The 27,449-nt window shown below is 42.1% G+C and overlaps 3 protein-coding genes across 4 annotated transcripts in view; 1 reads left to right on the top strand and 2 right to left on the bottom strand.

Annotated features, from left to right (window-relative positions):
- Window positions 1-20,618, top strand: part of cyfip1 (cytoplasmic FMR1 interacting protein 1) — a 39,672-nt gene extending 19,054 nt beyond the window's left edge. For both annotated transcript variants that reach the window (XM_063467521.1, XM_063467520.1), the window contains exons 12-31: window positions 118-240; window positions 335-460; window positions 821-987; window positions 1,588-1,735; window positions 3,393-3,546; window positions 3,931-4,087; window positions 4,949-5,045; window positions 5,412-5,488; window positions 6,285-6,393; window positions 6,478-6,597; window positions 6,706-6,905; window positions 7,468-7,555; window positions 12,356-12,499; window positions 12,607-12,697; window positions 13,633-13,763; window positions 13,898-13,970; window positions 16,525-16,619; window positions 17,025-17,263; window positions 17,343-17,490; window positions 20,015-20,618. In XM_063467521.1, coding sequence (XP_063323591.1) covers window positions 118-240; window positions 335-460; window positions 821-987; window positions 1,588-1,735; window positions 3,393-3,546; window positions 3,931-4,087; window positions 4,949-5,045; window positions 5,412-5,488; window positions 6,285-6,393; window positions 6,478-6,597; window positions 6,706-6,905; window positions 7,468-7,555; window positions 12,356-12,499; window positions 12,607-12,697; window positions 13,633-13,763; window positions 13,898-13,970; window positions 16,525-16,619; window positions 17,025-17,263; window positions 17,343-17,490; window positions 20,015-20,179 — 2,652 coding nt within the window. In that variant the 3' untranslated portion in view covers window positions 20,180-20,618. The remainder of the gene's footprint in view (window positions 1-117; window positions 241-334; window positions 461-820; window positions 988-1,587; window positions 1,736-3,392; window positions 3,547-3,930; window positions 4,088-4,948; window positions 5,046-5,411; window positions 5,489-6,284; window positions 6,394-6,477; window positions 6,598-6,705; window positions 6,906-7,467; window positions 7,556-12,355; window positions 12,500-12,606; window positions 12,698-13,632; window positions 13,764-13,897; window positions 13,971-16,524; window positions 16,620-17,024; window positions 17,264-17,342; window positions 17,491-20,014) is intronic.
- On the bottom strand, window positions 8,278-11,740 carry LOC134621091 (fibronectin type III domain-containing protein 9). Its single transcript, XM_063467523.1, has 2 exons — window positions 11,355-11,740; window positions 8,278-9,404 (listed from the first exon to the last, which is right to left on the bottom strand). Exon 2 carries the CDS (start codon window positions 9,323-9,325, stop codon window positions 8,687-8,689), a length of 639 nt encoding a protein of 212 aa, XP_063323593.1. The 5' UTR covers window positions 9,326-9,404; window positions 11,355-11,740; the 3' UTR covers window positions 8,278-8,686.
- Window positions 20,619-20,653: 35 nt separating the features above from the next.
- Window positions 20,654-26,101, bottom strand: nipa2 (NIPA magnesium transporter 2). Its single transcript, XM_063467522.1, has 6 exons — window positions 25,841-26,101; window positions 24,986-25,216; window positions 24,496-24,552; window positions 23,327-23,417; window positions 23,056-23,216; window positions 20,654-21,709 (listed from the first exon to the last, which is right to left on the bottom strand). Exons 2-6 carry the CDS (start codon window positions 25,122-25,124, stop codon window positions 21,051-21,053), a joined length of 1,107 nt encoding a protein of 368 aa, XP_063323592.1. The 5' UTR covers window positions 25,125-25,216; window positions 25,841-26,101; the 3' UTR covers window positions 20,654-21,050.
- Between the last annotated feature and the right edge of the window lie 1,348 nt (window positions 26,102-27,449).

Genomic DNA, 27,449 nt, shown 5'->3' with positions numbered 1-27,449 from the left:
TTATTAGTATTTTGGATTTTGCAGATTTTCATTTTTTTCAGCAGTAATCTGCACTGTGAGAAAGTCAGGATTGTGTGGATTGAGCCTTAAATGACGTTTGTTTGTGTGCTGATGTAGGTGGTGACCGGGTCGGGGCGTCAGGAAGCCCAGAAGACTGACACTGAATACAGGAAGCTGTTTGACTTGGCCCTGCAGGGCATGCAGCTGCTCTCACAGTGGAGCGCTCACGTTATGGAAGTGGTGAGGAGAAAACGCATGATGAGTGATTCCAGCTGAGATGTTTGTATTTATAAAAGAAAGGGTAACCCTCCCCCCTTCCCAACTCTTCTTGCAGTATTCTTGGAAACTGGTACATCCCACAGACAAGTACTCCAATAAAGAGTGTCCCGACAATGCCGAGGAGTACGAGAGGGCCACCAGATACAACTACACCAGCGAGGAGAAGTTTGCCCTCGTAGAGGTCTGTCATATCAGTGCACACATTTAAATGGTCACTCCATGTGAAATCATTCAGACCAGAAAAACACTCCCACTGCAACCTACCAGAATCAGCGTATTCTTTATGTACCCACTGTACATAACGTCCTTCTAAGTTTCTTGTGATCTGTCCAAGCTGTTATAGAGAATACATGAACAACAGTGTTGTTCCTCATTTTCACATAAGCTGCATTCAGAGTGTTAAAATATGAATATATTGGAAACAGATTTTGAGCCAGAAGGAATCAGGACTTGGATGCTGATTGATTTTTCATGGAATGACAAGATTGGTGTTTTGATCCACTTGAATTCCCGTCCCTGATCCACTGTTGTACTTTCGCAGGTGATTGCGATGATAAAGGGACTGCAGGTGCTGATGGGACGCATGGAGAGCGTGTTCAACCACGCCATCCGTCACACCATCTACTCAGCTCTGCAGGACTTTGCTCAGGTCACTCTGCGTGATCCGCTGCGCCTCGCTATCAAGAAGAAGAAAAATGTCATCCAGAGGTTCGACTCGCATTACAGTCAGATTTAGATCACACAGATTTAGATCCAGTTTGTGGGAGATGTGATGGTTTATTAAAAAGCCCTGATTTTCCCCCCGAAAATGTTTAAATTGCCTTCGTGATGCAAATAAAACAAGATGGTGCAATCAGCTGAGTCCCCCATTCTGTGCTGGACTTCCACCCGACAGTCCTTAGACATCTCCAGAGCAGAACAAAGCTTGTGTTGCAGATCATCCATCCACAGGACACAAAGCTCTCTCTGGAGAGGCGGTTAACTGATAACGAGGACCGCTTCAGTAACGATCCAGCCAGTGAGTGAGCCCACAGGGACGCATTGGGCTGAACTTAGCTTTCAGAATAGGAGTGCAGGGACTCTCCACTAGTAATTTGATTGTGAGCTGCTTTGTTGTCTGAGATGGACAAAATAATAATAATTAAAAATGCTCAAATTAATTGGCAAACTATTGCTTCAAATATCTAGTTCGTTGGTGCTCCAGTAAACCCCTCAGTGCTGTAGATTAAACAGAACGTTCCTTTTGGCTGAAGGCACAAAGTAAAACCGTCTCATTCAAAAATATTTCGTTTTTCCTTCTTCCTGCAGCGTCCTCCAGGCCATCCGAAAGACGGTGTGCGATTGGGAGACCGGCCGGGAGCCTCACAATGACCCCGCCCTCCGTGGAGAAAAAGATCCAAAGGGTGGCTTTGACATTAAAGTCCCTCGCCGCGCCGTGGGGCCGTCCAGCACGCAGGTCTCACCTCACTGACATTCTTTATCATAACTCACTTTAATGTATGAGGATGCAGGATGCTACATAGACGTTTTGCGTATAGTTACATTTTGGCTGAACTGCATTTTCATGTAGTACCAGTGTATGCCACACAGTGGTGTAAGTCAGCCAGGTAAGTTATTAAGAACACAGGAAAAGGTGTGCCGTATAAAGTAAAGTCTCTCGAGAAAATGCAAGTAGGACTAAAACGAGATATCAAAGGTTACGTCTGAAAACGGCAACAAACCCACGGGTAGAGCACTGCCCCCTGGTGGTGAAGGTTTGACATTAAAATTTGCAGAGGGTATTTACAGTAAGGAGCCTTTTTAATGTGGATAAAATGGTGACAAATTAATCAAAATCCACAATAATTCTGTATATATTCTGTATAATTCTGTATTATGTTTCTAATGTGTGACACTGCGTATTTGAATGAATGAGTGAAAAGCAAAAAAGTTACAAAAGTACATAAATGTACTGTAGCATAGTAAATCACTGTAGGTGATCCTCCAGCACTTTTCCTAACCTGGAAACCCATCATCCATCAGCCCAGCTATCACCACCTCTCACTGAGAATTGGAAGGGGATGTTGGATTTACTAGCTTTTCAAAGATCCTCTTACCTGCTTTTGATATTTTGTAGTATGAAAGCTTCAGAAGATGGTTGCTTTTTTTTTCTTTCTTTTTTTTTTTAATGAATTGTGGATCTTCTGTGCAAAAGGTGTTACGGGATTGGACTAAGACGTTTTTTGGGTTTGCGGTAATCGGTTTGTGGCTCTGAGACCTCTGCTTTCACCATCGGCCGTTACACTGCACACCTCACCTTGGGTTCTTTTTAAACCCATTCATACTGTGTGGTGCTGGGTTTAAAGTTGTGTTTTATGTCAGACTCAGTAGTACCATCTGTTATGTTCTGTACTGCAGACAGATTTATCAGCTCAGGGGTCATTTCCAAGAACTAATCTGTTTTCCAGGTGTGTGCAGGTGTGTGGCACTATTTGTTTACGCACTAGAGCGCATCAGCACAGTTAGCTTTTGATTTGTTTCCAGGATTATATAATTCTGCTTCCTGTGGAGGCAGTTTTGCATACACCGGTCAGTAATAACTGACCGCTCACATCCTGTCCTCAGTTATTCTTTATTAATTAACATGGGAATTAATAAGAAATGTCAGAGGATGACACCATAAATAATCTCATGTACCGTATTTTAAATAAAACTAACATGTTTCTTTCAAAATAAAAGCCTTGCTAAGAAACAAAGAGTTTCTATCCATGCTAAAGCACTTTTAATTTGAGATGGATACAGCAGTTACCTGGAATATTTGAACTGCTACAGTATTTTATTCCTTAGCTTAAGAGGAAAAAAATAAACACGATGAAGCGCCGATCCATTGCGCTCTGACAGCACCACACCCTCGGGTGCAAATATGCAACACACTAGAAAACCAGGAAGGGGGCAAACACTTTTCCACACCACTATGGAATGACTGAGATGATGAAAATGTTGAAAGCAACACAGAGCTTTCATACCGGCTGCCCACCTGTAATGAGATTAGTGTTTGCAGGGTTGTGAGTACAGTCAGCAGGGCGCTGGCACTAATGAGGTCTTCCTTTACTCAATTCTCTTTGTTGATGCAGCTCTACATGGTGAGGACCATGCTGGAGTCACTCATTGCTGAAAAAAGTGGCTCAAAGAAGACTCTGCGCAGCGGCCTGGAAGGCCCCACCATCCTGGACATCGAGAGATTTCACCGCGAGTCCTTCTTTTACACTCACCTGCTGAACTTTAGCGGTAAGAGGCAGATGCAATCAGTCACACCTGAGAAAGTTTCATCTCTGCCTCCCTTAGAATAAGATGATTCTTATTTTATTTTCCTATCATGACTTTTGGATATTTAACGATATTTAATGAACATTTCTGGGATTAGAGGGTTGGCTTGAAAAGTCATAATTTTTGAGCACTCATAACTTCAAGTACAGGACTTTGAAGCTCTGTTTAAAAAGTGCAACCAACTCACACACATCTCATCACTCACACACTCAGAAAGTCATAGTCTAAAGCTCAAATCATTTTGTTCAGCAAACAATAAATATCATCACCAGCCCGAGGCCCCTGACGGCTTTTGGAAGGGGACTCTGATGTAACCTTCTTCCATCTCCCCTCTCTTCCCTTCAGAGACCTTGCAGCAGTGCTGCGATCTCTCCCAGCTGTGGTTCAGAGAGTTCTTTCTGGAGCTCACCATGGGTCGCAGGATCCAGTTCCCCATCGAGATGTCCATGCCCTGGATCCTCACCGATCACATCCTGGAGACTAAGGAGGCTTCAATGATGGAGTAAATATGCTTCTTTTGTAACCAAGAACATTTATTTCCACTGCTTACCACCAACTCTGATAACTACTGGACAGTTTTCCTCCCATTCTTATTATTATGTTCTTCATCCTATGTGAAAGTTGGGCTGATTCTTTGGTGTTCTTCTCACAGCAGTGGAAATAGATGTTCTCCATGGTATAATTTGCAACTTGGTGCAAAAACGGAGGACTGCGTTTGTCCTTCTCTAACTAAACTTCATGCTTTTACAGTCATAGTCTGGCTCTTTGCGATTGGCGGTTGCAATTGGACGGATGCGTTCTGTCAACTTCAGCGCTCGTTTCTTTTCATCTTCCATTTTCAAATAGGACCCTGGATGAAATCCCAAAAATTGGGATTATCCGTGAATGTTTTCGTGTCTGCTTTAAATCTTTGCTGCAGGATTACGTTGATACGAGGCAGGTTTTACATAAGCCATTAAGCACATCAGCTGGCAGGAAGCATACGTGCTGTAATTCTTCAAATATTCACCCAAAAACAAGAAAAGGAAAAAGAAAAGGAAAAACCCTGCGTTTTACTCTTATTTACTATGGAGAGTAAGTGTTTTGTGCAGGTCGTACATATTTAAGCAGCTGTCTGTGTGGCGCATATCAGTTCTACAAGTTTCCAAAGAACAGCGCTGAACAACGATGGTTAACCTTGAGTGAACACGCTCGAACTGATCAGTTTGTAACGCTTCCTTTTTTAACCAACTGCTGCTGCAACTAAAGGAAGCTTCTTCTTTTTTTTACACGTCTCAGCTTTTATTCTTGTTGCTGAACAGATTAATTCTCTCACGGTTGCAGGGTGTGTTTAATTCTAGAATAACATTTTAATCCCCTGCAGGTATGTCCTATATCCTCTGGATTTGTACAACGACAGCGCACACTACGCCCTGACCAAATTCAAGAAGCAGTTCCTCTACGATGAAATAGAGGCAGAGGTAAAGGATCATGATCTCAGATGTGTGGTGGCTGCATCACCGCCCTCATAATGCCTCTGACTGCACGGCGTTCCTAAATATCCTGTTTGCTTTGTTGCTGTTTATTGCTTACAGGCTCTCCTATAGTCACCTCATTAATCTTAGTTTCCTGTCCATCTCATGAGCTGTTGAGTAGCTGCATTTCTATTCATTATGTAGCCGCTTGCAGAGCTTTGTTAATGTGCATGTAGAATGGATAAGGCTCAGGTCTTTACAAAAATCTGTGAAATTTGATTTTTCTCCTTAAGCCAGAAGAAATGACTATTTCATTGGTCATCTATGTTGAAACTTTTAAACATGTTCTTTTTTTGTTTTTGTTTTTTTCAGGTTAACCTGTGCTTTGATCAGTTTGTCTACAAGCTTGCTGATCAGATATTTGGGTACTACAAGATTCTAGCTGGAAGGTACGTCGACCCCTCTCCCCCTTATATACAGACATGCAGTCTCATAAAAAAGGATTTGATTGCTTCGTCTGTTTTCTAATGTGTTGGTTCCAGTAGTAATCAAGTAGCATGATTAGTTTGAGAAGCAGTCGGATCACTTTTCCAATGTTTTTACGTTGTCAAGGCCTCAACGACAGCCAGCTTATTTGTCGTCTAGCTCGAGTGATAGTGTAAACGTAGCAGAGGGTATTAAAAAACTCTGTGGGAGGATGAAGGGGATAAAGGTGCTGTAGTACATGTGCTTAGGTACAAATTATTTATTTTAATGCATACTTAATATTTGTAATATTGCAAATGTAAATTATGACAGACACAAACAGGACATAGTCGGACAATTTCAAATGCACCTCTACCCTCCAGGATTGTGGGGATCTGAGGGAACGGTTTAAAACGGGGTCTGTTCAGCTCACTTCCAGCTATCACAATAGCTTTGCATAATTCACAGTTCAGAATAATCCTCCTTTATCCTACACTGGACCTTGGGGGAGCCCCTGTGTTATGTCTCTGAAACAAACCATTTTAGTTTCTCCCCATTGAAGCCGTCTCTGTTCTGATTGGCTGCCGCTCACTGAGCGTTTAGAGCAGTCTGAGCTTACGGCTCACAGAGGTTTGTGTACATACACTGACCTCGTCATTAGAAACTTTGGTCATGATTAAAATGAACCAGAGATGCATGCCAGGAAATAAGGAGCACCCCTAAAGGTGTGATTTTTACAAACCTTGACTTTTCTCTGTGTTTATGTGAATCCTCCTTCAGTCTTCTGCTTGACAAACGGCTGAGATCTGACTGCAAGAACCAAGGAGCCAACATTCCCTGGCCGTCCTCTAACCGCTACGAGACTCTGTTGAAGCAACGCCACGTCCAGGTATTAGCTGCATGCTGTCATGCTTTCCACCTCTCTGTACTCCTACCTTCATATTGTCTCTAACTAACTGGCTGTGAACCTCAGCTTCTAGGCCGCTCCATCGATCTCAACAGACTCATCACTCAGAGGGTTTCTGCTGCTCTTTACAAATCTATGGAGCTGGCCATCAGTCGCTTCGAGAGTGAGGATCTCACCTCCATCATGGTATGTAGTTGTAATTTAATTTAGCTGATCAGTCCTGGGGTTTGTCCTTTGACTTAGTTAAAAATATATATATACAACACATGTTGGTGGTGTGTGACTTGTTTAAAGGAGCTGGAAGGCCTTCTGGAGGTCAACCGCATGACGCACAAGCTCCTGAGCAAGTTCTTGACTCTGGACAGCTTCGACGCCATGTTTCGCGAAGCCAACCACAACGTGTCGGCCCCTTATGGCAGGATAACGCTGCACGTCTTCTGGGAGCTCAACTACGACTTCTTACCCAACTATTGCTACAACGGGTCTACCAACAGGTGATATTTCAGAATAAAATCACGGTGAAGGTCACAGAAAGACCAAAATGTTCACCTGAGACTTAAACAAATAAATGGAAATATAAATATTAATGCCAGTAGTGGAAAAAGTAGGTTACCAACTGTACAGTGAACAGTGAACCTCCATCCGGCCGAAACGCCGGATCTTCTGCCGAGGACTCGTTCTTGTCTCATAATGCGTCTTAATTTTTCTGGTTTCCACTTTGCTCATCGGGATGATATAAAAAGGTGTGAAACCCTGCAGCAAAACTGAACTGAGGTGAATGAGTGCCAGTAAACAACCCGACTAGCAGATTTTATAAAAGATGTCATCTTTCAGTTGATCCAAAAACGAGCAGAGGTCCGGGTTGCTGGAGCTAAATCTAAGAGGCGGTTTCTTATAAACGTTCACAGCTGTTATTTTATTTTTATAGTTTTATTTGAGAAGCACAATCTGATATTTTATCTAAGGTTTAGGGGGAAAAGGGAGTAATTGTGTGGGTCTTGTATTTTCAATCCCGATGTTATTTTAATGGAGATATGTTTCCAACTCTGCCTTCAGGTTTGTGCGCACCATCCTGCCCTTCTCTCAGGAGTTCCAGAGGGATAAACCACCCAACGCTCAGCCTCAGTACCTGTACGGGTCAAAGGTCAGGACATTTTTCTGTTATCACTCCTGAAGATAGCAGAGCTCCCACACTTTATCTCCTCATATTACAGGGGTGGACTCTTAGTTTTTCATCACCTGATTGGATGAAACAGATATTCAGTATACGCTGTCAAACTGTATCCACAGAATACAAGGGTGAAAGCATTACTCTGGGAAGTGTGTGCACATGCTCAGACGTCCCCTCAGAGGAAATTATTGCCTTAAATGTCATGAAATGTGAAAACTCCATGCAGCACATGAGTTGATCACACGTTCTTCTGTTTGACGTGTAGTTATGTGGACCAACACGCTGGGGGCGCTAACCTGATAGTGTAGCTATGATGCTGTCAGACTGTTTCAGTCCTCACACTCATGATGTTGATGTCTGTGTGTTCCTGTGTCTAAAAATAAGACCAGAGACTGTATATAAAAGATGGACATGGCTGATGTGATGTCACTGGTCGGCTGACCGTTCTCACCATCGCTTCTTGAAACCAGGCGTGAAGACAGAGCGGCAGATCTGACTATGACAGACCTCCCACACATGTCCAAAAGTAGTTGTTGTTTTTACTTTGGGAGAACAAATATGGCTTGAGAGGGTTTTGTAATTTCACTGTAGGAGAGGTTAAAAAAGTAATTAAAAAAATATATTTTTGATTTATTTATGTACATAAATAAATGGCATGAATATAAAAGAATGATCTACAGAGTTATGAGTAAAACGATTTTATTTATTTTTAATGTTTTTGTGGATAGTGAAGCTTTGATTAAACAGACAACATTTGTTTCTGTCTGAGCCTGTTCTATAAACACGCACGGGACGTGTTAAATGACAGAATTTTTTTTTTTTCTACATGGAGAAATTTTTGTCAGTGCCAAAAGAAAAATGATGAGTGCAATATTAATGATATTTGATTTTTGCTATTTTTTTTTTTTTTTTTTTTAGGTCTTAAAAAGCATAAATCTTTTTATTTAAAATGGTGTATGTGTGCGTGTGTGTTGAAACGGTGCAGTAATATGTTTGAAATGTTTCCTCTGAGGAAAAACACACAAATAGGATTTTGTGAGTGGGTGAAAATACTCGGTGACAATTGAATCTGAACAATGCTGTGATGACCTTAATCCAGTTGATTCATGTTGGCTCGCTGCCGGACAGCTTAGCCAGTGTCCTCAACTCATGGTCTTGGGTAATTATGTGACCCGTAGGCTGCGCCGAGAGGTGGGGTGATTGCATGATGTTGGAGAGTTTGATGCTGTCCTGGCTGCTGCTTCTCGGAGTGTAGAGGGCTCCAGATGTGGACAGGTCTTGGCAGGTTGAGTTGGTCACCACCGGGTGTCCGGCTGCGGCCCGGCCGGGGAGGATACAAATGTTGTTAAGACAGCTCCACAACAGGATGCTGGCAATGACGAGGAGCAAGATGCAGCAGATGAGCCATACGGCCATGGCCAGCTCCCAGCCGGCTCTGTCGTGACCTTCGCTGCTGTCGCTCAGAGTGCTGAACACTTGGCATTGTTCCCGCACCGGATTGGCAGCCTGACACGTCACACACAAGAAGTAGGCAGTCTGGGGGAGGAGATTGGCCAGGTGTGTGCTGGTCTGACTGACAGGGATACGATCCTCATACATGAAGCTTTTGCGCTTGTAGCCCATGAACAGGCTGTTCCAGTTGGGGTCGTACATAACGCTGTAGAAGGTGTCAATGCAGGTGGGGGAGGATGGCCAGCTCACCCTGGCTGAGGTGGAGGAGATGTTGTAGATTGCAATTACCATTGTGAGAAGATGGAGTCTGCAGGAATGAAGTGCATCCTCAGTTACTGCAGCTGTCTGATGCTTGCGATGTAAAACTGAGCTGGAAAAAAAGGAAGATGGGAACACAGTGAGACACTGAAAGGACTAATTTGAGATGACAGGGTGAGGTATTTCTGTGCTTTTTCCCTAAGAGCTAATATAAGAAGACTTCATCAATAATAAGCTTTCTCCTGGCTCGGAGTGAGCCATTTGGTCATGATTCATAACATTTAAATAAGTCACCATCCTAGTTATGTTGCACAACAGAAGCTTTCGCATTTTACTGTTAATTTTGGCTCCTTCCCACCCATATTTTTTTGAACCCATTTCCCCTTTTTCCGCCGATCAGCACTTTTGTTCCCTTGAAGAAGCAAGGCACTTTTAACCAGATTTGAAAAGTGATTCTCAAACTCTTAATCCAGTTACTCCTTAGAACAGAAGTAGCAACCATTATTTATTCCACAAAATGATGCATCCAAGGCTCGAGACAGCGTTAAATAATAAGTAAACAAAGTAAGTAAATGTTTTAGTGGAAGCAGCACATCTAAAGAGCTGAAATGCTTGAATTTGCTCACAGGGAAGACACAGTCAGCTTCATGCACCTTATAGGAGAAAGAAACTTGATGTTCAGTCTCCTCAGAAGAGTCCCAAAGATCCCGGATGAGCCCCCATTTATGTCCCAACTAGGTTTATAATATGCAGGCTAAAAACAAAAAAATGTGTGCACTAAATTAAAAAAAAAAAAAAATTAAAATAATAATATGCCGGACAAATACCAGAGAATTACCACATACGTGATCCAAGTTAAGAATGTATGAATTAGGAGTCCTGCCTCTCATACACCCACCCATGCACATTTTATTTATGTACAATTAGCAGTTAAACACATGCTCAAACTGCACGGCCACTGTTGTCCCTTTAAGGGTTACAGAGGGAAATAACACATCTGCTTTACTTTGATCTATAATAACTAAAAATGTAAACACTGATATCAGTGGTTGTTCTTTATTTAATGCTTATAGCATCTTTGTGATTGTACTTTTGATGCTGATATTGGTCGCCATCGTCGGTGGTTCCAGATTTTGTCTCAGGTCTTTAATGTCAGTGTTTTGTTGCGTTTGGTTTTATCAGATAGAAGTGAATGGAAGTGGTTCTAAATAGTTGGTGGAAAAGCAGCATTAGGTCTTAGGACTGTTCTGACGTAAGTGGACAAAAACGCATCCAAAAACTCACCCATTTATAGTTTCAATAAAAGCTCTAATTACTTCCTGACTTTAAATCCTGCTCCCATTTGCAGTATGCACAGAGCTTAGCATAATGAAAAATGTCATGACCACACAGCCGATCCTCACCATGAGGATAAAGCATAACGAGGGGAAAACAAAGCAATGTCGGAGGATAATAAGCATTGTACAAAGAATTATCTGGAACAGAGGGGTGGGAGGGAGCTGAGATCATGCACAGATGATGCAAATTACATAATGGAAATTTATTTTTCTGAGCTGTCCAGTTTACAAGCTTTGGTTTTATTTCAGTATTTTAATAAATCCTGAAATTTATTTTATAAAATCACACTTTGACCCAAAGCACCTGCTGACATATTTAACGATTGCAAGAGTTTATTTTGTTTTAAAAAATCTAAACTTAATCTTCAGTATTGAATAATATTTTACGTGCATTGAATAAAATGATACCCAAATGTAAAAATTAGTAAAAGTCTTCACTTTGCCCTTAACCAGTGCAGGGTGGGTTTGGTGCTCACTGCAGGCTCACTCAAAGCATCAGCATTTTTTTTAACCCTCCTAAATACTGGTGCTTTTCAGACAAAGTTAATCTCACAGGTTTCATTTTGTTTTCTTTTTGTCACATTTTTACGACTGTAAAGAAATCTTGTGGTTTTTCAGAGGAGTCATAGAAAGCATCTTGTTATTGACGTTTCTATAACTATTGGCTGTAACAAGTAACAGGTACGACCACCGTCGTCTATTCAAAGCATAAAATGGAAACTTACCGGGAGACCTGTGCCAGCACATGTTGGTGTTTGCTCAGATTATCCCGTAATGCTGCTGCTGCTGCTCGTCACTCACTTAAAAAATCTTTTCTTGTGTCGGCGCTCTGATGCTGCGTGCTGCTGTGGAGATTTCTAACCTCAGTACTGACGCAGAGATCGGTGTGTCCTCATCGCCGCTGCTGCTGGATTAGAGCTTCACCTCACTGCTGACAGGAGAGAGGGAGGACTAAAAATCTGTGGTGTATGTAAGGGAAAAGTGCACAGTGCAGACAAATCAATCTTTATATGTTAGCAAATTTGGCTGCTTTGATTTTGTTTTCCATGCCAGCGAGTTAATGCGGAGACATCATAGTGTTATTGATCGTTATTTCCCCTTCGGGCAGCACTTTGGTCTATGTCAGAGTATCTTGAATATCTGACGCTGGAGCTTAAATGTGCTTCAGTTGGCGAGACCATCTGCCTAACTGTTTGTTCCACAGCAAAAGCTCTGAACAACTGGCGGCCAGATTGTCGTATTGCTGTTCGTGGTCCCCAGAGGATAATCCTAATGTGGAAAATGTTCCCATTTTACTCACTTTTAAATGTGCCATGGAATTTAATGTAAGCATTCATTGATTCCTTTCACTTTTATTTACAACGCATCAGCTTACAACAGCAGGTTAGTGTGTCTGATTATTACGATCCTCTCAAATGTTTAACACAAGATGACACAAGTGGAAAACTTACCCTCTCCTCTGCTATGACCTTCTTTTCTGGCCTCAGCTGTTCTTTGGGTTTATTTTGGCTTTTTCTTTTTAATTAAGCTGCTTTATAATGTACCACTTGGGGACTGTGGGGACAAAGAACTCCCTCAAAGAGAAGCAGACTCTGAAAGAGTAGTTTGTGGACTGCTTTCTCAGAGCTTCACCATCTCCCCCCCCCTAAATATTTCAAAACAAAGTCCCTGCATGGTGGTGTGCAATATTCATGCTAACCTTTTTGATGTCTTTCTCTGCATGTAGACCCTGAACCTGGCCTATAGCAGCACTTTTGGCACCTACAGAAACTTTCTGGGCCCCCCACACATTAAGGTGATGTGCAGACTGCTGGGCTACCAGGGCATCGCTGTGGTGATGGAGGAGCTGCTGAAGGTTGTCAAAAGCCTGGTGAGTGTGTAATGATGTGCAGGAGCTATGATTTCATGATGCTGTTGTGCTTCATTCTTTGTGAGTTCACTTCCCTTTAAGTGGAGTTAAGCTCTCTGTTTCTACAGCTTCAGGGCACCATAATGCAGTATGTGAAGACCCTGATGGAGGTGATGCCCAAGATTTGCAGACTTCCACGCTACGAGTACGGTTCCCCGGGTATGTGAAAGTGTAGCCAGCTGATGCACAATGTCTGGGTTTGATACAAGGTGTAAAAAAACCCCTAAAACTCAGCAGATACTGCACATGTAGAAAAAGATAACAGTGATATTTGATACGAGTCAAAGATCACCCATATATGTGAATATAAGCCACTGCGTGGAGACATCTGGTGCTTTTTGGTCACAGTGCTGGATTTTGCTTGTTTTGTGTGTTAGCATTCAAACTGCATTTTATTGACTTTCATTTTAACTGGTAGAAAAGGCAAAACCTCTGAGCACAGCCGTGGATTTGCTCTGTCAGTCGTGTCAGGTTCTTAGCCGCACAGACTGAATCTGCAGAACAAGTCGGAGTAAAATCTGAAGCTGTGAGTCAGGAGCGAACGCTTCATTCAAATGAAGCAAACTGCTGGAAATGAGTCGTATTTAACATTTTAATCAAAGCTTTCAAATGTGAGGAGAAAAACTGGTCACATTTCCTTTTGTTAGATGACCTTGTTCAGTCAAAAGATTTGCGTCACATCTACGTGAATGCAGTTGTGCAGAACTCATGGTGCTGCTGTCGTGTGTTTGGCTTTGCACAGTGAAAGATTTTGTGTATCCAGCAATGATCCAGAAGCACCTAGTCTGACTTGTAGGCAAAACACTGATTGGCGTAAAGGTTTTCCTTAATGGTAAAGGAAGGATCAGCCACGTTCACCAGGAAGAGGAAGCACAAAAAAAGTAATCAAAGAGCTGCAGTGGACACGTTTCAGTACAGAGACCTTTATCTTGACTTTCTTTACTCCACTGAGGGAGCAGCAACAGAACAAACATGAGCCCATAAAACCTGCCCTTCATGTGCTTATCAGGGAGCGCTGCATACCTGCTGTAATGTACTTTTGAGTGCTATTATCTGTAGCAGATATGTGATAACTGCAGTGTAATTCCATTCAGGTATCCTGGAGTTCTTCCACCACCAGCTGAAGGACATCGTTGAGTACGCTGAGCTCAAGACCGTGTGTTTCCAGAACCTGAGGGAGGTGGGCAACGCCATGCTGTTCTGTCTGCTGAGTGAGCAGAGCCTGGTACGGGTCGCGGGGTCATCGGGAGCCTGTGGCGACTTTAAGATGCTCCGCAGATGTTTTCATTATTTTTATTTACTTTTATTTTTTTTCATGCAGTCGCCTCCTGTTCTAAAGTTTTGCTGTTTTCCCTCCAGTCACAGGAAGAAGTTTGTGATTTGCTGCATGCTGCACCTTTCCAGAACATTCTTCCCAGAGTCCATGTCAAAGGTAAATACAGAGAGGAAAAGTCACTTTTATTTGCACAGTCAAAACAGCAGGAGGGACCCAAAAACCTTTCCAGTTCAGAGACATGTATTAACATCCCAGATCTCTAAAACGTCCACTTGAATAAACGGCCTAAATTTAATAACCAAAGTAAGAACACGTAACCTTTTGTAGTCCCTGCACAAGTCACAGTTGTTCCTGTGGAGGGTTGGACTTGGCTGGGAATGCCCTTTGTCATGATTTTGTTCATAACTTTATGGACAAATTTCTAGGCACAGTCAATAGGCAGATGGGTTCCTATTGATAAATTTGTGCTCTTTGCTCTGCGCAGTTCATACAGTGTAATCTATAAAAGGTCTCCGTGCTCCATCTGCTCTGGGTCCAAAACAATGATTCAAGCGTCTAAAATCTCTGCTCGCTGTTGAATAAACGGCGATTCTGGTGGTGCCAGAGTGACTCCCAGCGATTTAACCATAACCCGAAATCACCAAACTCTTTAATTTCCCTTCCTGCGACCTTAAGCTCATTGCATCCTGCTTAAGTAATCTAAAAAGGGTCACAAAGATTTCATCACGTGGACCCTTTTATCCGTCTGTCCGTCCATGTTCTGCTGCTTATCGCTCCGCTCACATCGTTCTGGCAGCAGGATAAACACATTTATCCAGATTTGCCTGATTTCTCAACTCGTCCTGGAGGAACTTGAAGTGTTTCCTGGCCACATGAGATTTATGATCCCTTGTGCTTCTTTTTGGGTTTTCTACCTTTGGATGGAGGGATCCTGATCAGATACCAGAATCCTCTCGATGTCTGTCTGCTTTGACATGAAGGAGCAGCTGCACTGACCTTGGTGTGGATAAGGCTCATTTCATTTGTATGAACCCCCACCCTTTTTTTTTCCTCTAACCAAAAACAAGTTTGTTTAAATAGAGGCTCATTTCAGCTGCGTCTATTCATGATTTCATCTTTTGGTTCCAAAGTTGACAAACAATGAGACTCATTAACCAGCTGAAAAAACGAAACCTTTCCATGTAAATTTCCTCCTCGGTTTTTCCCCTCGCTCAAGTTTGAGATGCTGAGATGCAGCACTCAGTTGTTTTCCATCATTAAAGTATTGTTTTAGGAAAGGCTTAATAATTTTGAAAACAGCTGGGCGCTGTGTTCTAGCAAACATTAGTTCAGCGGGAGTCGAGTGCTTTTGTTGGGTACGGTTTTCAGCCGGGATTACAGAGAGTCAGTTATTCCAGCGCAGCATTATCTGCAGCAGGTGTGCGTGCGTGTGTGTGTGTCATGGACACCAGCGTGCCATACCATGGTTTACTGATGTGTTTTCATGGGTTGCAGAACATTGTAGAGGTTACATGTTGTTCTGGCTGAAAGCATTTCTAATTTTTATGATTGTTTTTAAATATTAAAATCCCATAAATCTAAAATTTTATAAACCCAAACTGGATGCTGTAGCCATCATGTGTGCGTTTGATTTTCTATTAATAACAAACTCGATCTGTGCCTCACATCTGACCCTTTTTTTTTTTTTTTTTTTTTTTTTTTTTTTTCTTTGAATGTTTACAGTAACTTTAGCTTATTCCAGGCAAGCAAAATTTTACCTTCATTCTGAATATTTCCAGACTTACATTGGGGCTTAATAGAAATAGAAATTTGGCACATTTTTAATTTTCTTTTTTCAACATTTTTTGACCCCTCATAATTCAGAAATACAGCAGATATCCAGAAGAAATTTTAAGAGCTGAAAAACACATTTACTCTCTGTTCACATGAACTGGAACCTAATCAATTTTATACCCAACTCAAAGTGTCAAAATCTGATGACAAAACCTGATTTTTGCTCAGCACGATTCCTTTTTCCTCTGTAAATCGTAGTTTGAATAAGCTGTAGCAGTTTAATATCTGTGATGTAGAGGAGCAAAAACGGCCATTGGGTACCCCGGATGTCTGATCTGTTTCTGAATCATCGGCGGTTGCTCATAAAAAGCTCGTCTTCTAGGTGTGATTCCGTCTGTGTGATAATGTTTTTCCACTAATGTTTTATTGTAAATGTTCAGTATGAGTAAACCCATGCACGAAGGTGCGGTTTGTGCATTTATTTTCCACTTGATGTTGATCATGCGGAAACGTACGATGATGTCACACTTTTTTTGTTTTTTGTTTTTCCTTTCTTGCTGGTGTCATAAAGCTCAGTTACACACCCTGTGTATTTCCAGGACCTGTTAATCTGAAAAAATTATAGTATGAAGGTCAAATTCTGGCAGGCTTCATTAAATTTACTAAAGTTGCTGTAGAAAAAAAAATCAGATGATTTTGACAAGTTTTTGTTTTATTTATTTTATGTATTTTTTTATATATATAAGTAACAACTCTGTGTCGGACTGCGTTTCTGGAACATTTTCACTTTTTAGTCTGAATTTTCTATTTCCTGTAAGCAGTTATTTATTTATTTAATTTATTTAATTATTTTTAAAAACTCTTTCTGAAGAACAAATTTCCACTGGTTGACAATCCTGAAGTTAAACTTCATGTATTTCTTTGTCTGTCTGTGTAGAGGGGGAGCGCCTCGACGCCAAGATGAAGCGCTTGGAGGCCAAATACACGGCGCTGCATATGGTTCCCCTGATAGAACGCCTCGGCACACCACAGGTAAGAGCCGTCGGGTAGTGTGTTTACTTTGCCTCGGGTTACTTATGTAAATACAAACGCTGGAGTGTTTCAGGGCCAATTCAAAACCAGCAGATGTTTGTTTCTAACAACCACTGAGGAAACTACTTTCTTCTCAGTACAGCTGAGAGCTGGAGTTAAAATATCTTCAGAACTTAAATAAATTCTCCAGCAGGACTTCATGAACAAATTTGTTGCCATATAAATGTGTTTCAGCGTGTGGACTTTATCCTGAGGATGACATCAGGCAATAAACCAGCTTATTTTGTTTCACTCTGAACACACCATTAAGACAGAGATAAGCTACAGTTGCTCCTGTGTCATGTGACACTTATGGAGGATGCTGACCGGTAGACGATCTTTTGAATGCTTTTACTTCTCTTTCAGCAAATAGCCATCGCTCGTGAGGGCGACCTACTGACCAAAGAACGCCTGTGTTGCGGTCTGTCCATGTTTGAGGTTATCCTCACACGTGTGCGAGTCTTCCTGGACGACCCTGTGTGGCGTGGACCGTTGCCCAGCAACGGTGTGATGCACGTGGACGAGTGTGTGGAGTTCCACCGCCTCTGGAGCGCCATGCAGTTTGTGTACTGCATTCCTGTGGGAGCCCACGAGTTCACAGTGGAGTGAGTGTGGCCGAACACAAACACGCACACGCTTCCTCTCACCTAATATTTACTGACACACCCTCTTCCTGTCCTCCAGGCAGTGCTTTGGAGACGGCCTCCACTGGGCAGGCTGCATGATCATCGCCCTGCTGGGACAGCAGAGACGCTTTGACATCCTCGACTTCAGCTACCACCTCCTCAAGGTGCAGAAGCATGACGGGAAGGATGAGATCATCAAGAGCGTGGTGAGTTTGAAAGACATGAGCACGGCTGTTAAATACAGCATACATAAGGTGCAGATTTAACACATCATCCCTGACCTGACGTCCCCGTGACCCCGAGCATCTCCACCAGTTACTGCATCCAAAATAATGAGCACACCATCTCAAATAGCAAATGTACAAAGAATAGGAGTAAAGACCTGCATATGTCTTCAATTCAGTTAATTTTTTTTTATCCATTTTTAATTATTATTTTTGACACACATCAAGGAAATGTGAATGACTTTTCTGCTTCATGCCATAACCTGCTGATATGATTTGAAACCTCAACAACAGGCTGTTAAACGCACGGCTGAACTCTGAACATTAGATAATAAAATCTGCTGATGGCGCCCTGCGTGACGTGACGTGAAAAGTTAATAAAGATTATGACCTGTATGGAATTTATCAAGGTGAGTTTAGGTTCACATGACTTCTGTATGTTGTCGTTTTGTAGCCTTTAGGGTGTTGATAATGATGTAATCTGGCTTCAGTCACACCAGATCATATGAGACTCAGATTTAAAAAGCTGTATTCCTTTTTTAACCTCTGTAAATAAGTGATACTTTTCTATAAATCCTTTGTAAAACACCACAGTAAGAACTGGTAAAGAAGTATGAAAGATGAGCTTGGTGAGTTTCAGATCCTCCACCTCTAATGTTTGTCGTGGAGCAGCCAATAACGTTGCAGCGTTTAAAGTCACTAAACAAGATCTGTCTCAGGTGTGAGATTGCAACAGTTAAAATAACTTCGTACATTACTGAGAGAAAACCACACTGAACTGTTTTTTTTGTTTTCTAATGCTGTGTTTCTGCTTTGAGTCCAAAATTATGAATTATTAATTTCACTGCTAACAGAAAGCTAAATACAGCTCAGCGTGCAGCTGCAGACGTCTGTCCTTGTGCTTCATGAGCACAAGCGTGTCGGCGATCACACAGGAGCGGCTTCAGATGTTCATTTTCCTCAGTTCTGCAGCACTCTGGTCCTTGCAGAGGCAGCGCAGGGAAGTTGAAATCAGAACTCGGATTTCTGTCAAAAAAAAAAAAAACTTGAATAATTTATGTTGAAATCTGTTACTGAATGTATCCCCTCAGAATGTAGCAAAGAGCACAAAAAGGCTTCAGCGTGACCCACTGAATCATAAATGGACTGTTTTGTTTTTTTTCCTCACAGACTATGAAAGAGTTTTGAATCAGTTTTTAAAAAGCTGGAAGTGAAGTGTAGCACGATGAAAGAGAAATGGGCGTGATGGTTCTGTTTGCTCGGAGCTTACCTGCCTCTCAGGAATTTTCCTGTTGTGTTTTGTTTTCCGTGATTGTTGATGAACTCTTTGTTGAGTATCGTGCGTTGGCAACACTGACCCAGCAACATTTCTGTGATGCATTCATGGGCAGATAAGTAGGTCACTGAGAACCAAACCCACAAGTTTCACTGAGTACATGGGGAAAAAGCTAATCAGCGTGGCTGCACATGAAAACACAGAATGAGGTTCTGAAGTCGTCAGATAGTCGCCGCAGGTAACCCTCCGCGACGTTACACTCTTCAGCGTTTGTGTGGATTAAGCAGATGAGTTAGTTTTAGAACTGCCGGGAGCTGGATTTAACCTTGAAATGAGCCTGGCTAACTGTCCCGTTTTCTTGGTGCTCAGCTCACATCTCCCAGCTAGATCCTCAGATTTAACTGAAACACTGTTAAAGTTCATAATAAGCTGTTTTATACACAATTGCATACAATTTTCTGTTCTTCCACTGCCATTTGGATCATTTGGAAACACCAAATATCAAACAGGCTCTTATAGCTCCTCCTCCTTTATGGGAGCTTTTTCTAAATGGCTGGCCCAGATAAACAGAAGGTTTAAACAGCAGGTTGGCGGGACTTCCCCACATCTGCGGTAACTACATGTAGTTCCAAAGAAATAAATCCTAAAGCCCAAGAAAGAGTTGGCATTTTTTCCTTGTTTTGAAGTTGCTCATTCAGAACATTCTCATGTTCTACAACAAGCCACTAAATGAGACTGCAGAAGATGTCAGGCAAACTGCACAAGCTCAGAGTCATTGATGGCCACCACGACTGCAATGTTTATGTCTGAAGTTCAGTTTTTGTTTTTTTTTTTGTTTTTTTTTAATGCAACTGATGCAAGTACTCTTGAGAAACTACAGAGAAAAGTTATCTGGCTAAAACGTATCACAAACTGTTATTTCCTGTGATGATCCAAAAGCCCATAGGGGGGTTAAGAAAAATCCTGTTGGGAATTATTGTGTCGTCAACTTCAGGGCTGACCTACTATAAATACACCCTGCTCTCTCTGTGACCTCAGAATCGAGAGTTGGAAAAACTGTGTAACACTGAGCGTTTAGCACAGTCTGAGTTGTTGGCTTTATGTGCTATTAGAAACTGTGGCCACATTTAAAATAAACGTTCACCAGTGAAATAGGATCTGACATAAAAGCAGCAATGTGATTAAGTGGGACCTGTTCTGAGCTCATTCCCGCGTTTGTCTCCCATTCAGCCTCTAAAGAAGATGGTGGACAGAATCCGCAGATTCCAAGTCCTCAACAACGAGATCTTCGCCATCCTGAACAAGTACATGAAGTCTGGTGACGGCGAGAACATGCCGGTCGAGCACGTGCGATGCTTCCAGCCTCCGATACACCAGTCGCTCGCCAGCAGCTGAGGCGGCCGTCGACACTGTGGACCAGCGTGAAGTTTCAAACACTGTCCGCATCACCACAAATATCACCCTTTGGGTCTGAGGACCATCATGTGTCAGAAGTTGGGCCACTTTTTCTTTTTTGTATTCATTTGTGCCTTATCAGAAAAGAATATTTCCCCTTTTTGGATATTCTTTGTTTTATACTTGCAGACAGAAGTAGATCAGAGAGAGGAAGTAGTTTTTATCTGACGTATTTAAGGGTTTGCGGTGGCGGGTGTTTGAGGGTGAGCATTAATCTATTTTAAGTGTGGGTGATGGTAATTTTATATTTTCTACACTGTTCAACTTGCATGCTAAACATTTTAAGTGGAACTGAAGTAACAGAGCTCATGCTCATGTTCAGCATTTATTCACTGTGCCTTATGTTTTAATCATTTAATTCAATAAATATGTAACAAATGTTGGTTTGTGTTGAGCTTTTAATGTAAAAACTGCAAAGAAAAAGTTCAGAACTCCCAACATTAACTGCCGTTACCTTCAAGTATCACGACAACTCAAATCATAGTGAACGTCCTATCAAATGTAGTCATTGTCAACAGGACTTCATAAAGAATATATATATTTTAAAACTTCATCTGATTCATAGAAAGGAAGTCAGTGCATGAAGGTGCATGTCCATAAAACCTTTTTATAAAACTTATTTACAGCGCTACACAGGAATGAAATTAAGTTTAACTAGAGATGAATATGAGCCATATTCCAAGAAAAGTAAGGCAAATTAAAACATTAACTACAATCCACTGGTCTGTTTACGCCCCGGATCGCTGATTGTCTCATCGTTCTCCACGTCTACATCAGAGCCGCGGCAGAGTCTTCTGGAATAGGGAGATCCTTAGTGATCCAGCGAGGATGTCATCGTGCCATTCCTTCTGGAGACGCTATCGAAATGCGAAGCCATGTCTCGCTCCTCCAAGTCTCCGGTCGACTCCTCGTCCAGCAGTTCGTAGGCGGTGTGAGATGCTATGCCGTTGGCTGTGGGAAACGCTCGTTCTTCCTTCCTCATGGACACTGCGAGCGTGGCCAGGCTCACGCTAACGTCTTTAAAGGCGTGGAGCAGGAAGATGCCCACGATGATTGTGAGGAAGCCACTGAGGGTGCCGATGACATCGTCCGCTCCCATGTGCTCCCACTCTTTGAAGAGGATGGCGGAGCAGGTGAGCACGGACGTGGTGAAGAACACGTAGTAGATAGGCGTTACCAGGGAGGTGTTGAAAATGTCCAGAGCTTTGTTCAGGTAGTTGATCTGCGTGCTCACACAGCCCACTAGACCCAGGAGCAGGATCCACGCCAGCGGGTTTTTCGCCACGCTCGTCCCGGCGATCGCTTCCTTGATGGCGATGCCCAGTCCTTTCACACAGGACACAGAGAGTGCTCCGATTACCGAGCAGATGGTGATGTAGACTAGGATGTTGGTCTGGCCGTGGCGGGGACCCACAACAAATATGAAGATGAGTGCAACGATGATGACGAGGGTGGCAAAGACAAGGAACCCTGAGAAAGAAAAGGAGAAGAGGTGGGACGGGGAGCATTTCAAGAAAATAAGCATCTGCAAACCATCACTATTCTCAGCATCCTTCACTTCAATAAATCCAATCTTATCTAATTCCGGGTTGCAGGGGGCTGGGGTTGATCCCAGCTGCCATAATGTGTACACCCAGGCCAGGTTGCCACTCTGTCACTGGACTAATGGAGAGACAACAATTTACACTCACATTCACACATATGGGCAATTTAGAATCATTAACCCAACCCCACCAACTACCCGAGTACACAGAGAGAACATACAAACTTAACGTTTAACAGTTAAAATTAATGTAGCCCTTCAAACTTTAACGTGTGACACACAAATCTCTTTTTTTTTTTTTTTTTACTTTCAGAGAGCAGGAGTCTGTTTTGTGAGGTTTTTTTCACATCAGCTTTGAGTTAAAACAAATCAACTGAAGCAGAATGACACAGTTTAGCTTTTCAAAACCATAGAAACATTATTTCCCTCATATTTTGCATATTAACACATTTGTTCATATGAGAGTATTAGATAACTAAAACTACTCGCAGAAAGAAACATCTTAACCAGCTGAAATGAAGAGATTACATTATTGTTTCAGTTATTTTAAAGTTTTTCCATGACCTGTTATTCTCACATGACTCTTAAGTCAGGAAGTGTTAGATTTGCATTATAAAGATTGGATCTTGCTCCTGACCAAATATTCTCCACATTCAAATAATCAGAAAGAGTAAAGCTAACAATGAAACTAACAGTGGATACTAAATACTTTTTTGCTTCAGATGTGAACTTTGTGTTACAACAACAGAAAGTGACTCAAACAATTCCTGAATTATCGCAGGTAAATTCCAGCTTCCATTTCCTGTCTGATGGAAATGAAAATATTCCAAATATAGCATCTGCTGAATGCTCTTTCACAAAAGTAAAAATACACGTTTTAGTTGTTCAGAGGGTGTGGTTCACTGAAACCTGCTGCAGGTAAACAAAGAAACTGAACATTTCTTCCACCTGACTCCCTGGAGCCGGTTTCCTCAGTGAAACAGAAGAATGATGCAAAATAGGTTAACAAGTTCCCTGAAAGATCAACTTACTTTTTTTTTTTTTTTTGCACATTATATTGATCAGTGAAAATCTGCAGATCTGTGTTAGCGCCCGGGACCGGTGTTGGGAGTATAGTGGCTTGTGATCCCCTGAAGCTGGGTTTGTGCTGCCTTCAGGAATCGAACCTGAGACCTTTTGCATGTAAGGCATGATCATGTTTTGTGAAGCTAAAATGAATATTTGGAGGAAATATCTGTAGACACGATCTACAGAGAAGAGTTTTTTTCTGTACCTGGGTCAACCAGCTTGGCCGCCATCTCCTCGAGGCTGCTGATCTCCTCTTCCTTCGGAGCGTGAATGACCATGGTGGTGGAGCCCAGGATGCTGAGCAGGCAGCCAAGCTTCCCATGCAGGTTTAACCGCTCCGTCAGGAAGTATGATGACAGCACGGCGCTGCGACCAAAAAAAAAAAAAAAAAAAAAAAAAAAAATTCACTTCAGGTCACACACACTCTTACACAATCAAAACATCGACGTGGATGAGACACATACACTCATCAGTACCTGACGAGTACGCTCAGGGCTCCCAGCGGTGTGACTAGCGTCGCAGGAGCAAAGGCGTACGCGGCGAAGTTGGCCGCTTCCCCAGCCCCCACTGCAAAAGGTTAACACACAGTTATTTCCACACATGAAGGAAAGTAGAACTGTCCTGTGACAGAGACATGCAAACACTGTAATACTATCTGAGGCTTAGGGCATTTTGCAACAGAGGTAGTACAGAAAGAAAGGGTTTGACAATGGGACAGTGACAAAATATCTTAAAGCTAGCGAGATGAAGCTGGATTATTACATCTGTAATAATGAAATACATGCACCAATATACCATCTGATTCAACAATGAGATTACATTTAGCTCATTTGTTATTACCAAACACTTTCATTCATTCCCAGGTCCTGTTTTTATTTTTGGACTCTCCTAGAGTAGCCCTGCATGATTCACAGTTCAAAATAATCCTTATTTATCTCACTCGTGTAGTCAGACTTCATCGACTGCCTGAAATAAGCCGTTTCAGCCCCTTTAAGGATACTTTCTGATCCCAGAGTAGGAAACAAATCTGTGATAAACTGAGTGTTTGGAGCAGTCTGAGCTTTGAAGGATTATTGTAAATACACTGAGCTCATCATTAGAAACTTTGGACATGTTTAATATGAACATCCACCACTGGAAAAGGATGACGAGAGAGAAAAAAAACAAGGTTTGCTTTAAAATCAAGTGTAAGACTGAGATCGTGATTACTTAACATGATTAATCAGTCCTTGGAGAACTTAAATATCTAATATTAAAAAAACGGTGTTCTTCCTTGAATTTGAATTGTAATTCAAGAGAAAACAATTAAATAAGCAAGAAAGAAGAAATCTGGGCAGGTTTTCTTCAGTTCAATCTGCCAAAGACCAATTCTGAGCTTTTATGTAACGATAACAAAAGTGAAGGAGACGCAAAAGAAGTCCTGAATGTGACAAAATAACAACAGCAGCAGGTCTCCTTTAAACAGCATCAGCAATCAGCATGAGCCCAGGTGGTGCATCCACAAAGACAAAGCCAAATACCAGCTCCTGAAGCCACATGTGACCTCAACATATGCAAATATGTTATGCACCAACTCTGGAGAATGTCTGCTACACCTGCATCTGAATGATCTCATTTCATTTTGAGCCACAGCGTTATCACTTACTTGAGAGTAAACCTGCCCACCACAGCCACTCTTTCAGATATGCATGACCTCCCTGCCCTGAAAAGCAAAAGAAAAGTTTTCATTTCCACGTGATTCCTCATTTCAATGTCACTTGCATGTAAGAAAAACTTGAATTATGCAACTGCTCGCTTTGACTGCAGGTCAGGCGATGGACGTGAACTGAAGGTCGAGCAGAGCGCTGGAGTTAATGATTGCTAGGATTTAAGAGTGTTCATGACTCATGCACACAAACAACATGCAGACACACACTTAAACACACCCTGCACAGGTGAGGAGAACCTGACAAGCCTGAAATATCACAATGGATAAGCATGTGTGGAAACACCCCTCACAGGGAGTGCCTGTGAGAGGGGAACAGACAGACAGGGGGCTAACAGACAAGCAAACAAACAGAAAAAGAAGACTGAAGTGTGGGTCCCCTCAAGGTTTGGGGTGACCTGTATCGATGCTCAGAAAAAAGCCCCCCTACCTGCCCGTGTGGACCCCTTCCTCGCCAACCTCAGAAGTCCTTTCTTCTTGAGGATAAAACTGCCTCCGATGAAGATGCTGGAGCTGACGGCCAGCGCCAAGCCAATGTAGAAGTCATATTTGCCCCTGTCTTGAGCCATAGTGAGGCTGGATGTGTTGCGGTCTGTCACATTTACCAGCTGACAGCGCAGGTGCTGACCCAGTAAGGTGCAGTTCTGTCCGACCCAAACACCTGACAGCAGAAGAACAGATCACAGGCTGGCGTGAGAGACCCATAAAGACCAGTGTTTAACGTCAGCACCCCAGCAGGGACCTACCGTGACCACAGTCCACTCTACACCCTGGAAAAGCATCACCTGAGGAGTTGGAAGAATCCATCTACCTGCTGTCCTTCCTACCTACAGTCTGCTCCCATTCACGCACACCCGAGTGACTCTCGGTAAAACCTGAAGGGTTTCTGGGTGTTGTACTGACATACATTCAAAAGCATTGGGCAACTCAGTCACCTGCTATGTAAATCAACTAACTCCAGTACTCAAGAATTCAGGAAGTGATACGAAAGGGAGGCTCACCTGGCCGCGATAGGTGCAGCTTAATGTCGAGTTAGCCTCAGCCGGTCTTTTTTTGCGGGATTGTTTTGGTGTTTAACTTAGTCATCCCTGTGTGGACACTAATCTGTGCTTTAACTCACCGGCAGAAATAAAGAAAGCGTGTAAATGCTGCTATACGCCGCTAGCCGCATTAGCTTCATTAGCGCGGAGGCTAGCTGGCTGACTGGTTGGCTAACGCAGAGTGAATGAAGCCACTGAAAGTCTCTTTGCGCCGCCTTTAACGAGCACAGAGCTCGGATTATTACCTGCTCAACGCGGGCTGCTCCCCTCCACACACACAAGAAAGCTCTCGCTGATGAACAGTCTGCTTTCCGGCTCCGTGGCTGCGCATCACCTACTGCTCCCTCCGCGTTCAACCAGCGCGCACACGCCGAGCCTCCAGACGCTGCTGCCGCACTGCGCGCCGCTCCTTCCGCCTCGCACAGGACACGCGGCCTGAGCGGTGTGCCCTCCGCCGGCGGGACCCAGCACCGCAGGCGGTACGCAACATCGGAACCACCTGGACCCGGAACCGCAGGCGTACTGGAAACTCCATCACAGGTCTACCAGGGAAACCTGGCAGCGCTTTATCATTAAAAAGAAAATCAGTGGTTAATATAGTTAACTAAAACTAAACTGCTAGAACTAAATCTATATATATATATATTGTCAAACGCACTAAAAATAAAAAAATAATATAGAGAAAATATCCTTATGATTTAGCATTTATTCGTGTTATCACAGTTTTATTACACTTGGTACTGACGGTTTGTTTTTTGAGACCGTCAGTCAGCATGCCTCACTATGCCCTTCATACCAATGACTGTACAGTCATTGCTTCATACAATAATAATTAGAAAGACTAAAACAAAAGATTTTCAAGCAATTAAAAACTAAATTGAAGCAAAAAAAAAAAACACTCTGGAAATTAACTGAAACCAAACTGAATTTAAATATAAAAAGTCAAAATGAAATGAAAATCCTAAATAAAAAATAACTTAAATTATACTTCCTAAATAATAAATATTATTGCAAATCTGGTTTCTAATCAGACAGGTCTCACTTCAAAACATTTTGGTGTAATTTTCCAAAATTAAGTATTTTAAATGTCATCCTTTGAAACCTACCACGTTGGTGGTCCAGAGCAAGTAGTTTTTAGAGAAATCTTTTTAAATGGCCTGTTTTTGTTTCACATACCTATATATGCTGATCTATGGCAGACAAAGATGTTTTAATGTTATTAATTAATTAAGCGGTTTTAAAAAGCATGCAAATGTTCGTCTTTGAAATAAAGACATAAAAACCTGCAGTTCGGTGCTTAACAATGTTCATTAAACCACCCTCCAGGGTAAGGTTTATGCCACAGCTGGCATAAATGAACAGTATTGGTAATTACCAAAATCATTTTTATGTTTTTCTAATAAGTAATCCACCAGTATACGCAGTCTATTTAATAATAATATTGTAACACTAAAAATATTTTTTTCTCCATTAATTTTAAAATGTTTACAACAAATAAGAAAACACCTAATAAAACATTTTTAAGGATGCCAAATTCCAGTTTTTTGCTTTCATTCCTGATTAGAAAAATTTGTTTTAGTGGTTGAATCCTATGCTCGGATAATTTCTGACTTCTACGAGGAGTCTATTGTGCTGGCTTGAATTTGGGTATAAAAATATGAACAAAATCATAATATAATTTTTCATTTTAAACACATTTTAACAGTTTTTTTAACTGAATGTTTGAGTGAATTATAGATAGACCGTATGCTGGTCTGATTTGAGCACCAAACTTGAGATAAATTGAATAATTTGATTGCACTAAAGTCCTCACAGTCAGGGCGCTTTTCATCCTTTGTTATTTGGGTGCTTCGG

Source organism: Pelmatolapia mariae, linkage group LG23 (genome assembly GCF_036321145.2).
Source record: "Pelmatolapia mariae isolate MD_Pm_ZW linkage group LG23, Pm_UMD_F_2, whole genome shotgun sequence".
Taxonomy (NCBI): domain Eukaryota; kingdom Metazoa; phylum Chordata; class Actinopteri; order Cichliformes; family Cichlidae; genus Pelmatolapia; species Pelmatolapia mariae.
Note: the sequence above shows the minus strand (reverse complement) of the source record. Positions and strands in the feature narration are given on the sequence as shown.